A 15,361-nucleotide genomic window follows, 5' to 3' on the forward strand; every position below is an offset into this window, starting at 1 on the left:
TCCATAACATTGCGTGGAGAACTTGGCAACTACTTTCCGCTCTTTCTTTGGGAGACCATTATTCTCAGAAAATTAACAATTTTCTCAGAAATTTTAATGGGAGAAATTTTAAAAATAGTTAACAATGAAAGAAAAACAAATTAAACGAAATATGTTCGAATTCACGGAGACTTTTGTATGCACGTGGTGTTTGGGTCTTAATAAGGTTGAGAATTTCAGCAAGCATACACGAATCTCGATAAAGACTGCATATCTGATCCGGGCTGCAATCAGGTGATTTCACTTCCTTTTAAACAGCCCAAAATAATTTGATCTAATGGTCTGAACTGTTTAGGAAAATTCTCTTGAATTTATATATTTCTCACAATAATTCAAATCAAACTTTTGAAATAACATGGTCTAATTGTTCAATACGGGTAATTAGCAAAATAGAAATGAAAATTCAATATAATCATATAATATATTGCTGATCACTGCAACAGCTTTTAGAAACTGGTTGGACATTGCTTTGTTTATGATAGAACATTGCTTTCTTTATATGATTGTTGGCTACTTGGCTTGTTGGACATAATTTACACACCATGCTTATATTTGGGCGACACGAGACTCACAGTCACAGCCATCATATTAAATAAAACATTGACACATTAAAAAGCTTTTTAGAAATTATGATTTTAAAGTTTCTAACTCTCACATCTCTGAAACTCATTTTAGAGTTTCTATTAAACCACGTCAGCAACAAATTAAAAAGGAGAAACAATTTGAGCCAATATAGAGTTTATAAACAGTTTCTTATTAAGAAACTTTCTTGCATAGTTTCTAAATAAGAAACTCTCCCACATCCCTGAAACTGGATTAGAAACTGCCACGTCAGATTAGAAACTCTAATAGTTTTAGGGATGTAGATGCTCTGGCCGAAATTTTTATTAATAGGAAATATATTAAATAAATATCGAGATTAGCGAACGTTTTTTATTTTTATCGATAAATAGGGAAAACGTGATGGAAAATCACGGCCTCTGACTGTTATTGATTATCACAGCCAAGTTAGCACTTAATTAACAAGATTAACCATTCTAACTGAACTATAAAAAAAATCGAAAAAAAACCCTGTCCGCGATAGATTGGAACGGGCAGAGAAAAAAAAAATCCTGTATGTGATAGATTGGAACGCCCCAAAAAAAAAATTCTGGCCGTGATGAACAGTAACAACTAGACGCGAAAATAAATAAAAAATCTATTTTTTTTAAACCTCTGGTCGTGATGGGCTATCACGGCCAGCCCTTTTTTTCTTTTTTTTTCCGCCTCTGGCCGTGATAGATAGTAACGGCCAGGATTTTTTTTTCCGGTTTTTCCCTTGCGTGGTTCAGTTAGAATGGATGGTGATTAATTAAGCATTATTGCTGGCCGTGATAATCCATAACGTCCAGAGGCCGTTATTTTTCATCAAGTTTTTCCTATATCTCGAAAAAACCCAAAAGCGTTCTCCAATTTCAATATTTATTTAATATATTTCCTATTAATAAAAATTTTGGCATGAGAGGAGTTCGCAGACTCGCAGTTCAATGGAACCACGTCCTCTCAGGTGGGTCCGGATCCTAGATAATTGGTTTAGGATGCGAGCTTCGTTCTGACTCTGAGATTTTTTTTTTATCCAAAAAAATATATATTTTATTATAAAAAACCACGGTTTAGCAAAATTTATAAAAATGCCCAAACCGTATAGAATATTTGCGGTTCATTTTTTTTTTTTTTGCTTTTTTCAAATAGCCGAGGCAATTTTTGAGTGATGATATCTCACGATCTGTTTAGAGATTTTGTATGAAACTTCACAGTCTTGTTCTACGATGTGAAGACTACATGTTAGTTAATTTTCATGATTTTTGAAGATGTTTTCCTATGTTAATCAGAGATGCAAAGTTGGACTCAGAAGCACTTCTTCAGCAATTCGGGTAATTTTTGAGTGATGATATCTCACAATCTGTTTGGAGATTTTGTATGAAACTTCACAGTCTTGTTCTAGGATGTCAAGAATACATGTCGGTCAATTTTCATAATTTTTTCAGATGTTTTTCTATGGTAACCAGAGATGCAAAGTTGGACTCAGAAGCACTCCTTCAGCAGTTCGGGCAATTTTTGGGAGATGATATCTCACGATCTGTTTGGAGATTTAAAATAAAACTTCACAGTCTTGTTCTACGATATCAATACTAGATGTCGGTCAATTTTCATGATTTTTAAATATGTTTTTCCTATGTTAACCAGAGATGCAAAGTTGGACTCAGAAGCACTCATTCAACAGTTCGGGCAATTTTTGAGTGATGATATCTCACGATCTGTTTGGAGATTTTGTATGAAACTTTACAGTCTTGTTCTAAGATGTCAAGACTACATGTTAGTCAATTTTCATGATTTTTCAAGATGTTTTGCTATGTTAACCAGATGTGCAAAGTTGGACTCAGAAGCACTCATTTAGCAGTTCGGACAATTTTTGAGTCTTGACATCGTAGAACAATATTGTGAAGTTTCATACAAAATCTCCAAACAAATCGTGAGATATCATCATTCAAAAATTGCCCGAACTGCTGAAGGAGTGCTTCTGAGTCCAACTTTGCATCTCTGGTTAACATAGAAAAACATATTTAAAAAACATGAAAATTGACCGACATCTATTCTTGACATCATAGAACAAGACTGTAAAGTTTTATTTAAAATCTCCAAACAGATCGTGAGATATCATCTCCCAAAAATTGCCTGAACTGCTGAAGGAGTGCTTCTGAGTCCAACTTTGCATCTCTGGTTAACATAGGAAAACATCTTCAAAAATCATGAAAATTGACTGACATGTAGTCTTGATATCGTAAAACAAGACTGTGAAGTTTCATACAAAATCTCTAAATAGATCGTGAGATATCATCACTCAAAAATTACCTCGGCCATTTGAAAAAAAAAAAAATCCGGACCGCATATAATATATGCGGTTTGGAATTTTAAATAAAAAAAAAAACCGGACCGCAAATATTCTATACGGTCTGGTTTTAAATCCGGACCGCAAATATTTTGTGCGGTTTGGACATTTTTATAAATTTTGCTAAACCGTGGTTATTTATAATAAAATATATATTATTTTGGATAAAAATAAAAATCTCGGGTTCTGACTTCTCTGAGTCCAACATTTTTATTAATATTAAACTTTAATTATAAATTATCAAATCTTCCTCCATATCCTAGTTTTTACTAAAAATAACTAAATCGGTCAGTTTGAATATATATATTTTTTTTAAATCTTGGCAGCGGCCATGAATAATTTTTATTAAATAAAATATAAAATTATATCCATCATTCATCGTTTCACATCTACAACATCAACAACATCAACAACATCAAATAAATTCAACAACCTAAAACTCATAACATCAATACTTAACAACACAACATCAACATGTAACAACAACATCTAACAATGGAAAATATAAAAAAAGCATAGAGACGACCGAAGAAAGTAATATAACGACAGGAGATGGCAAATGGGCTATGCCTTTTTTCCTCGACCATCCCTTTTGCTATTTCCAAAAACTGAGCTCTAGCATAAGTAACGGCTAAAGAAGACAAATGCGAGAGACGACTTGGAGACGGCAAATGAGAGAGACGGAGGGGCTATGCCTCTTTTCCTTGATCATCCCTTTCACTATTTCCACAACACCGAGCTTTAACAGAAGTCGTCGAAAATCCAAAGTTGAAGCGAAGAAACGTCGGAGCTGACAGCTCACAGTTCTCAACGAAGAGGAGAAAAAAGACGAAGAGGACGGAAAGCTGGCCAGTGGAATGGACTAAGAAGGACTTGAGGTGAGCTGGTGAGAGGGGAGGGAGAGGGGTGTGGGGTTGTTGGCGGCTAGGGTTCTCCCTCCCTCATAATCGTCTCCGGTCAGTTTGAATATAAATATCACGTTTCTCTCTCTTCCCTTTCAAATCCATCAGAATTGAAAAAGTGAAAGAAAGAAAGAGAAGATGATTTCGAAGACAAAAAGAGTGATTTTAAAGTGATTGTAGGTTTATTTTTTTAATTATATTCTTTTTAATTGTTTATTTTTTATTTTATTTTAAAAAAAACTTAGGAATTGTTACAAACTGCTCCAGACAAATTATTAATAATTGTTATGAATTGTTTGGAATTAATACCAAATGTCTAATCCATCACTGTTATTTAAAATCATAGTTCTTACCAATAGCATGTGAAGAAAAAAGAACAATTATCAACAATTTTTGGACGGGTGAAGCCCCCGCGAGGAGGCATTTATAACGTTTTTTTTTCACCCGAAGATGTTGAAGAATTCATGAGTGGTTTTGATACTACTGTTAGAGAAATCATTGACGATGACAAGGAAGACGGAAATCCTCCAACTGGATGGGGACATTGCGGCTTATGTCAGGTGAAGGAAGATGTAGTGGATATGTTCTTTGGTTTTAACTGTGGTATAGTTGTTTACTCCAATTGTCTCGACAAGAATGCGGATCTAGAAACAGAAGGAGATAATGTGAATTTTGTGTGAATTTTGTGAGAATGAATTGTGAGAAATTCGACTAATCCTCCGCACCTATATATAAATCTCAAATTATGAGATAGTGGGTATTTTTAATAAAGACTAGCATATGAGAGCATATTTAATAATTTATAATTAAAGTTGGATATTAATAAAAATGTCGGCTTCTAGTTAAGGAAGACTTTAACGTAGAAGATATAAACAGACTTAATATTTTCCTCGGCAAGTGAAAGATCTTCGAGCTGCAAGGAAAGAAATCAAAATAATGATGCAAGGTGAAATAGCATTCGAGCTGCAAGTCGAATTAATAAAACTTTAAATAAATAATCACGTTAAAAAATATAAACAATATTTAACTTCTAAATGATTTCAAAGATTCAAGCATTAAGCAAGAGATCTGCCTCATCCGTTCATCCAACTCTATCGAGCATGTAAATAGAAATTAAACATAGCGAGAAACAAGGTTTCAATAGAAAAATTCATCGGACTGGTCATACACATAAATGAACAAGTAGAGTTTATATTTTTGGTTCATGTCGTATTATAATCAAGCCAGTTTTTTCACGTATCATGTCATGATTAAAATATTGAGAGGCGATTATATATAGTACGCAACTAGTCATATCGTGATTTAAGTCATGCTGTAACTAAACATGTTTTGTCAAAATGTGTCGTGATTAAAGTGCCGTAACCAGTCACATTTTATCACATTTTACTGTTTTTTTCGTAATTTTAATTTGTTTATTGAAAAAAATCATAGAAATATCCAAAAATATATGGAGTGTTTGTTGGGTCCAATTTAATCGATTTTTAATTAAACTGAGAGAATTCATTAAACAGTTTGATTTTTCTGATTAAATAGATCGTTTCGGTTTATAAAATTTTAAAATCGGTTACACCAAACTGAATGAAATTTTTAAATCCATCTTAAAATATTCAAATAAATTAACATTTTTTTTATGATTAATCTTCTTATTTGAATTAAATTGAACAAACTGAAATTCAATTCGATTTGTTTGATTAAGATTTAATTAAATTGATAAGTTTATTTTAATCGATTTAGTTTTATTTTTGAAAACAAAATAAAATTTTAATTTATCTATTTTATTTCGATTTTAATCTATCCGAACTGAACCGAGCTCATGAACACCCATGCGGCGCAACCTCAGCAAGCGACCCATCACCCACATGTTGATAACCCGCTGCAGATTTTTTTTCATGGACATTTGGTAGAGTATTCGAACTACTCTCCTATTGGGCCACGACACCACGGCACCACCACTGACAAGCACGACGCCTATTGTTTTTTCCTCTCTTTTCTCTCTGTCGTTCCTTCTACTTTACCCAACCATCACCGTCTCATTTCTCATTTTGGGAAGATTAATTAGAGGCAGGCCCTGTAGCCTGTTACCTGTTCCACCTTTCCCACGCCCTTATATTTACACCTCCATCTCATCAATCTCTTACCTCGCTCTAAACTAAACCAACACGCATGGCTCTCTCCGTCTCCTCCGTATTCTCATTCTTTCTTTTGGTTACCCTTCCATTGTTGACATTAGCTGTTCCTGAGAGTGCGCTCATCACCTACCTTCCTGGCTTCAGTGGCACTTTCCCATCCAAGCACTATTCTGGGTAGGATACTTACAAATTAAATGGCTCGGTTCATCATTGTCTGTAAACTGTAATTACTAAATTATAGATCAGTCCCTGCGTTTGTAAGTATTTATATTTTAAGGCCGAATCACTAGATTATACAGTGGTCCCTGCATTTTTCAGTTAAATTTGAGGCCTTGAGTATTGCAAGACTGGTAAGATATTTATAATCACTAAATTATTGGTGCCTGTAAATTTAATATTTTGATCCGTGACTGTAGTTCTCATGTATTATTTTGGCACCTGATTTATGGGCCTGTAAGTTAACTATGGTTGGCTGATGCCTAAAACTTATTTGTTAGAAGTACCAAAGTACAAGGACACCAATGGGAAAAATGAACCTTGACAAGGAAATAAAAGGAACAATGGTGAACAAGTTTGTAATTGTAGTTATTTCAATGATTGCATTTTCTAGACTATCCTATATGTAGTGATGCCAAACTCAACTGGTTCAATGGAAAACCTGACTATTGTATCTCTGTTGAACATCTAACATTCTTTATGACTGAAGCCATTATATCATCCTAATATTAGCATAAGTAATTATTTGGTTATTCTAAAGGTATATTACAGTCGATGAGGTGAATGGGAGAAATCTTTTTTACTATTTTGTGGTTTCTGAAGGGAACCCAGCCAAAGATCCAGTTGTACTGTGGCTAAATGGAGGGCCTGGTTGTTCTAGTTTTGATGGATTTGTTTACGAGCATGGTAATATTTGTTAATTGTATTTTTCATAATTATTTTATTTCTTTTATTTAATTATTTTCCTCCATAGTAAAAGACATAACCTCGTATGGCAATTAGTCTTGAGCTTAGTATTGTACCCAATAACAATGATTTTTCTATTAACAGGACGTCACAACTACAGACAGATTTTAATACCTATAACTGCATCTTACTATGTTTCACAGCTATTACTAAAATTTATCGGCTACAGTTTAATAATGAAAAACTTATGGTTTCATATGCAAAGTGAAAATTGATAATATTTGTCATTTGTCAATTAATATTTCAGGCCCATTTAATTTTGAATTGGGAGGATCTACTGGGAGCCTTCCAAAGCTGCATCTCAACCCATACAGCTGGTCCAAAGTAAATGAAATTGGAATATCTAAACCTCTGAAGTTTGCATTTGTATATAATCAGTTGACACAAAACAGATAATAATGATGTCTTTGTTGTTCAGGTTTCAAATATGATATATGTGGACTCACCGGCTGGTGTTGGTTTGTCATACTCTAAAAACACATCAGATTATGACACTGGTGACTTAAAAACTGCCACTGATTCTCATACATTTCTTCTGAAGGTAGTTCTTAGATTATTTTCCACAAAGACCTAATGTTTCTCATATCTACAATAACACCCAACACCCTCTCTTGAAACTTTTGCAAGTAAACGCAACTGAAGATTACTAGTTTTTCTGTGATGAAAAAATATAAATATTGAAAATTGCATCTGAAAATGTGATAAAAATTTCTGCCAAGTACAGGTGGAACTAAAACGAAATACATGTATTTAGAATTGGGTATTATATTTCATTGAGCTAGTTTATCAAAATAATTGGACCAAAATGAATGCACCTACTGAGGAAAAATTGACTAAGTTGATTGTAAATGTTCGGGACACTCTAGCTTTATTATGGTTGCCATAGCTAGGGGACTGTTTTCATTGTCCGGTTATTTTCACTTTAACCAAACCATATTATTTTTTGCCTTTTTGATATAAATTGTCTGATTTTAAGCCTGTTCATTTCAGTTCGGTTCAAAATTCTTCCTGACTTTAATATTTTTGTTCTTTTTTTCCCCTTCTGTAGTGGTTTCAACTCTATCCTGAGTTCCAGCAAAACCCATTTTACATAGCTGGGGAGTCATATGCCGGGGTCTATGTGCCTACACTTTCATATGAAGTTGCAAAAGGCATAATTTTATGTGGACATTTATATATATTCTGTTTCTTTTTTTGGCAAAAAGGTGAGCTCATGTTTTACGTGTTGTAGGGATCCAAAGGGGAGACAAGCCTACCCTCAATTTCAAGGTTACTATTTTAAACATAACATACATTGTTTACTGATTCCAAGAAGTTAATGATAGGCGAGTGATCTTATTTTTTGTCATTTGTTTTACTTAGGGTTACATGGTCGGAAATGGAGTGTGTGACACCGTTTATGATGGGAATGCTCTGGTGCCTTTTGTGCATGGAATGGGCCTCATATCAGATGATCTCTTTCAGGTATGTTTTGTTCTGAATTTTGATATGCACTTTCATTATAATATTGAGAAATTTGAAGGAAAGGTCCGTGCATTAGGCCTTGATTGCTAGAATTCTCTTCATTTTATACAGAAGTCAAAGCACTCCCTATTTTTGAGCTTGATTAATTCAAGAGCAGTCTTATCTTAAATATATTAATATGTTACCCACTATATTTCTGATAGGTAATTAATTAAAGTGGTTTTCCAATTATTGTATTATACTTTCCAACTGAAAGGTAGTTCATGCGAGCTTCTTAAGCAAGTACTTAAGCTGCAAGAAGTACTATAAAGTAGCTTTCCCAATCAAAATTAGTAACATGTAGTCACGTCTATTATGCTAAAGTTGGTAATATATAACAATCTAATGGAAGTACCTCTAGGCTGTTCATGTTTTTTGCTAAAATCACTAAGTTTTGAGTACATGTACAAAATTTTAACAAAAAAATATTATTACTGAAATCACAAACTACGATTGGTAGCTGGGCTATGCTCCCCCCATTGTCAAGCTCAAATGACCTAGAAGAAAAAGATCATGAACTGTCCTCAAAGATATCCGCTGAGAAGTGAACTGGACAGTTGAATCTTAGGCATAATGAAATCGCTTGCTTAGGAGAGAAACACTCACTTTAAATCATTGTTAGAGGGTCGAAGATCAATAGGTGGGCCAGTAGAGAGCTTTAAATATTTAGAGAAAAGAAGAGAGGCTCTTGTTACTTGTGCATAAAAATTTTCTTGGGGGTAAGCCATGAAGAACTCTGGGATAGACGGAAGGATTTGCAATTAGGATATATTGCAGGGATCTATTTTGCAATTGCTCCTAGTAAATCTAGATTTATGTGATATGTATTTATGTCTAAACTTCGATGTATCACAAGCATGCGATTTTTTCTAAATAATGTAGGAGGTGAATAATGCTTGCAAAGGAAGCTACTGGAATCCTGTTAGCGATGGATGTGAAAACAGTTTGAACAAAGTTGATTCGGTAAGTTTTTAAATTGCTTACAGAAACTAAAAGAATTAAGCTTCTTATCTCTTTTTTGGGCTACCGAAGTCCTGAAATAAGTAGTTTTCTAAAAATTTACACAAAAAATCTTTGGCATAGTCAGTCATGGAATTGTTTTTAAAAAAAATGTGTGATAGTTTTTGTCATTTTCAACATCTTAATGCATCTCTTATTGTTTCAAAACACAAAATGTGACATATGAAGTTTTTCTGGCTTCACTAGGAAATCAGTGGCTTGAACATATATGACATCCTTGAACCCTGTTATCACGGCTCGGAGATAAGAGAAGTGGCCCAAAAGAGCAATTTGCCTTTGAGTTTTAGGAGACTTGGTGAGACCAACCGACCTATGCCTGTTAGAAAGAGAATATTTGGTCGCGCTTGGCCTTTGCGAGCCCCAGTTAGAGATGGCCGGGTCCCATCTTGGAATGAGCTTGGCAGCAGGGTTCCTTGCATGGTAATGAATTTTCTTCTGGTTTTTTTTTTTTTTTTTATGTTTTAAGTAAGGTCAAATTGCCAATTACACCTTCTGCCGTAATGTTCACGTAATAAGTCGCATAAAAACAAATAACTTTTTATGTGCCTTAAATAATTTTGAAGTTGCTAAAATGTACGTCTGTTTTAATTTCTTGCATCAGATAGCACTCTTTTATCTAGAATTAAGAAAGATTAGCTACTCTTAGTGTTGTAGTCACATTCATGGAAACACTGCAAATTCCAATTTTTTTTTATCCTTATTACAATATTCTACCTCTGCACATTTGTGTTTCATTTTACTTGATTATAAATAAGAAAAATTGTTCAAAAAGCCCTTAATCCCTAGAAGTCCAAGAAGTGCTAGCATTCTCACTTTTCATCATTTGCGTTATGTATGTATTTTGTATTGGAAGTAAATCAAGTCCCTACTATTAGTTGGGATTTTGACACAGTCAAGTGTTTATCTCTTTGTAACCCAGGAAGCTTTTGTTGTACCTTTATGTAACATTGCATAAGAATACAAATTTTCTTGAGAAACTTAAATTAACCACGTAGCAGTCTCAAGGGTGAATAGATATGAGTTTAGTCGTCAACTGTGTTACTCTTTGGGGTTTAACAATGTGTTACAAACTTACAATGGCAGAGTGATGAAGTCGCATCCACATGGCTGAACAATGAGGCAGTACGATCAGCAATCCATGCACAACCGGTAATAATTATTATGCTTTTAATTTCAGGTGTCATAGGTTTTCTTTCATGCACGTTCCTACCAAATCATCAAGATACCATGTATACTCCTGCAAAACTAGAAATACCTTACACAATCCCCTCTTAAATATGGAAAGATCACATACTCCTTACCTAATTTGGTAGAGATGCCCAAATAAAATTGCTTATAATCCCCTAATTTGCTAAGGAAAACAGCCAAATTGAAGGGATAAATTTGAGAATTTTTGAAAGGACAAAAGGGAAGGATATATAGGATGTAGGGTAATTTTGCTGGAGTTTAAACTCTACCTAGGTGATTTAATAAGCTGGTTACTTAACTTCATCATGGTCCTCAGTTATGGGTGCAAACAGAATCGAGTCCGTTTCCGCACAGTTTTCTTAAAATAAATTATTTTATATATTGTGGATACGGATAAGTATATTTTATAGTCTCTGGTAACAAGATGCGGATTTCTGAAATGTCAAAATTTATATTTGTACATCCCACAATCTAGGTTTGTCTTTTTCTGTTGAAATACTTGCATATTTTATATATGTGTTATTTATTATGCATATCAAATATTTTTACTAATTTTGTAATTAGATTATTTAATTATTATTCCAATATTCTTATTTATTTTTTCATAGTATCAGTTAATGATCTGTTTTAAATTTGTGTTCGGCTATTAATGCTTTTAGTATATGTATCTGTTTAGATAAGGATTGGTTTTGATATTTGATATCTGTTTAATTCCGTATCCATATCCACTAAATGAAAGGCAAATACGGATATAGTTCAGGTACTGTCTATTCTGAGTTGGTTTCATTGATACCCTATTCTCAGGTACAACTGAACATTCATTTTTATCCCAATTTAAAAGTCTCAGCCTTTGTCTCCCTTTTGTCAAATAAGCCAAGAGGACTATTTTTATGTGTTAAAATATATTTTGACATGGATATGAGTAAATTTATTCAGGGACTTGTTTTGTAGGGGTATGAGTAATATTCCCTATTTTTATGGGGTGTGTGATACTTCTCATTTGACAGAGCTTTAGGTAAGCTGTTGATATTTTGCAGATTAGAGGGCAAATTGCTTCTTGTTAACATTCCTTCTTTCTTCCTTAGGTAGCCTCAATTGGGGAGTGGGAACTATGCACAGGCAAATTGGATTTCCATCACGATGCAGGGAGCATGATTAAGTATCATAAGAACCTCACTTTGCTTGGCTATCGTGCACTTATATACAGGTATAAAATTACATTATTTGCTTTCATCCTAATGTGGTCATGTTATTTATCTTACACGAACCAAACATACAAGCCTCTATTGTCCTTAGTCTGTGCCTGCTGAGAGGATACAAAGGGACGAACAACTGAAATATTTAAGCTCCAGCTGGTACTGGTTCAGTACCTTTGAATAATGTAACAATATAAGGTTCGATGTGGATAAGAGACTCTTGGGCATAACTATACTAAATTTGACAAATTATTCCCTGGATAATATGTAGCATTTTTTACATCTGAGTAACTTTGTTACACCTTTACTTCTGTGGTTCTGGTACTTGCAGTGGGGACCATGACATGTGTGTTCCTTTCACCGGGTCAGAAGCATGGACCAGGTCTTTGGGCTATAACATCACTGATACATGGAGGCCGTGGTATACAAATGATCAAGTTTCGGGGTACTAATTTTCATGCCTTTTTAGTAAAAGCCACCCTAGTTTACAACATTCTCCATATCTGCAACTAGCACCCTGACCTTCTTATATATTTGTAACAACACCCATTCTTCTAATTGTTATGGAGGCTATTTTATATTAACATAACTTGCTTCTTGACTCCGGTAGTAGCTTCTTTTGCTTAAAGCATTAAATTGATTTGAAGTAAAGCCAAGCACATCAATACGACGACAATACCAGGGCTGGAGCTATGTTTGGGCAAAGTGTGGCACTTGCCAGCCCCTAACTCAAAAGGAAGTTGTTAAAATATACCTGAAGAAAATACCTTTAACAAAATTAATTTTAAATTTCTTTGTTTCTAAAATAATTGCTTAAATTTTACCTTATCCTGAATTTTGGCCACTATACCCTTTATGTTGGCTCTGCCCCTAATCTATATGCTTGACATTCAATTTATAACCTAGTTGTGAAGAGGTTTTGTTGGGTCAATAATATGAGACAGCTTGGTCATCTTTGGTTCACTTAACCTTAGTTTGCCAGCTGCATGTCATTTGCAAAATACATGGTGTGTATTGCAAGTACTGTGCCAATATCAGGGATCATTTGCGAAACACCTTTAATAAAAAAAGAGTGTGACCTTTAATCAGGGATCAAAGATTCTTTGCTTTAATTCTTTTCAGTTCTGTTATGTAGGCTAATTACAGTTTTTAATTCAAGTCTCTTTTCTGTGCTCCTCTCAATAGTGATATCTATGTTTGACTATTTTGAATTCTCACAGGTACACTCAAGGTTATGCCCATAGTATTTCCTTTCTCACAGTCAAGGTATGTCCACTAGGCTATCACCTTTCCAAGTATATCTGCTTAATATGCATTTTTTTTTAAATGAAGTTACTAGCACTAAAATTTCAAATTACAATGCTGCTTTTCAGGGTGCAGGGCATACTGTTCCGGAATACAAGCCGCAAGAAGCATTGGCTTTCTATACACGTTGGCTGACTGGGCAGAAAATATAAATAACCAATTAAATTAACTACTAATTTAATCACAGATGAAAAATGCAATTCTCTTTTGCATATAATTCGGTTCTATGTGAGAGAGGGGTACTCCTGCTTTCTTTTTATTTTATTGTTAGCCTTTTTACATGTCTTATTTATATACAGAATAATCCGATGAGCTACGTTTGAAATCGAAATAATCTTTAAGATTTTGATACAGTGTGTCCTTCTCAGACAAAAAATGGATGGTACATATACTGCACATGTAGAAAATTAAGATGGTACGTATATCGCATTTATAAAAAATCGATGACATTTTATGCGTACTTTTATTGTTCAAGGAATTTGAATTTTGAATGATTTGAAAACAAAAAATTTTGGGGCGTCATCAGATAAAAATCAAACTATGTAATGGTAGTATGTCCATATATCCAACGATATAAAAATACTTTTAAATTTTTTCACCTTTGTTTGAATTTATTTCAGAATATTATCAATGCTATCAAAATAAATTATTGTCCAGTGACTAGGTCTCCAAACAAGTCCAATTTGAACAAATTAGCTTCAATTCAATTTGAACAAATTATTCAAGTCAAGCTAAGCTAGCTCAAAACAGTGTTTGATTTGGAACTAGTGAATTGTCAACGAGATCTCTACTAAGCTTTTAAAAAAGAAGAAGAAGAGAGAATTGTAAACGAGATGTGCCGTGTTCGACGGATCACGGATGGTTATTATACGCTAGAAAACACCGATGACTGAGCACAAAAACAATGGACAGGACAGGACAAGTCTAAGCATACGGTACCACCCTCGCTCCAGCTCCAAAGTCTGCAGCCTCCGCTCCCAGCACCGCAACCCCTTACTATCATTTTCTTCTACCTTTCCCCTTTTCTCTGTTTTTTCTTTCTTTGTTTTCTTCCGAATTCTCCCAAAGGAGAGAAGGAACGGGAGGTTGTGCCGTGCCTTTTCTTTTTGTTTTCTTTCACTTTAGTCTTCCTAATAAAAACAATATTACTGAATATGAATTATTACCGTTGATACCTTAGTTTCAAAAATTTCTTGTAAACATGTTTTCTCCGTGTCAAAACATGTTTAACCACAGAGACAGATCTATATTTAGTCTAGACAGATCTTTTATACCGTTTAACTTCCTTATAAATTATCACATTTATGTTAGAATTTTAATTTATCATAATGAAAACTTGAGTTAAAGCTCCAATTATATATTATGCATTTTAAATTTTAACTTTCTCTATTTAAATTTTGTTAGTTCCGCTTCTGTTTAGTTGTGTTCATGCTAGACGTGCCGTGCCGAAATTCATTAAAATAAACACAACATCCACCAAAACACTGCACGAACACATATTAATATTGCACGCATAACACCGAATTTCTGTTGTCTCAATCTGTATATGCTTTCAAGCTACGTGATTTTATCATTTCATGTTTGGAGTTAATTTTCTTTTACTTAAAATCGATTCGTTATAGCTTGAGTTAACCGACCTGATTGTTACCAAACCGCTTTCAGTTTCAAACTCGAGCAATTTCAACTTACATTTTATGTTCCAAATTTCTCCATGGCGCATAGTACAAATCCAATCTATTTTGTTTTTTAATTACGAATGAGACTGTGATGATATGTAATGTACATCTGTTTAATATGTTTCAATACAATAATTATTGAATTTGTGTCAAAATACGTGATAAATAAAAATTAAAGCACATCCAATAATTATTTATTGAAATACATGAAATAATTAAATAAGTGTACATTATAAAGTATTACAAACTCACTTTTTAATAATAATAATAATTATTATTATTATACTTTTTTTTTTATAGGAAACCCCTCTTGTAAAAGTAATTAATAAAAAAAATATATATATAACAAACTCAATATTCACTGGATTACTCAAAAAGACACTACGACCGTCAAGCCAGGTCAATCATTCAAATGTCCACTTTTTAATATTGAGCTAGTTTTAAGCAAGTCAAAGCTTTAAACTGAATTTGATTTTCAATGCTCAATAACTCGACTCGTAACCTGAAATTT

At 33.7% G+C, this 15,361-nt stretch overlaps 1 protein-coding gene across 2 annotated transcripts; it reads left to right on the forward strand.

The window, feature by feature from the left end:
- The first annotated feature begins 5,827 nt into the window (after positions 1-5,827).
- Positions 5,828-13,527, forward strand: LOC144554309 (serine carboxypeptidase 1-like). 2 transcript variants are annotated; one of them, XM_078302637.1, is made up of 14 exons: positions 5,828-6,173; positions 6,757-6,902; positions 7,210-7,286; positions 7,381-7,503; positions 8,011-8,113; positions 8,194-8,231; positions 8,325-8,426; positions 9,348-9,428; positions 9,672-9,905; positions 10,569-10,634; positions 11,759-11,880; positions 12,201-12,314; positions 13,090-13,135; positions 13,243-13,527. In XM_078302637.1, the coding sequence occupies exons 1-14, from the start codon at positions 6,034-6,036 to the stop codon at positions 13,324-13,326; spliced, it is 1,476 nt and encodes a 491-aa protein (XP_078158763.1). In that variant the 5' UTR covers positions 5,828-6,033; the 3' UTR covers positions 13,327-13,527. The 2 variants fall into 2 exon arrangements, with proteins under 2 accessions (XP_078158763.1, XP_078158770.1); XM_078302644.1 differs by lacking the exon at positions 12,201-12,314 and having other exon boundaries at positions 5,870-6,173.
- Positions 13,528-15,361: the final 1,834 nt, after the last annotated feature.

This window comes from Carex rostrata, chromosome 1, assembly GCF_964058835.1.
Source record: "Carex rostrata chromosome 1, lpCarRost1.2, whole genome shotgun sequence".
Lineage (NCBI taxonomy): Eukaryota > Viridiplantae > Streptophyta > Magnoliopsida > Poales > Cyperaceae > Carex > Carex rostrata.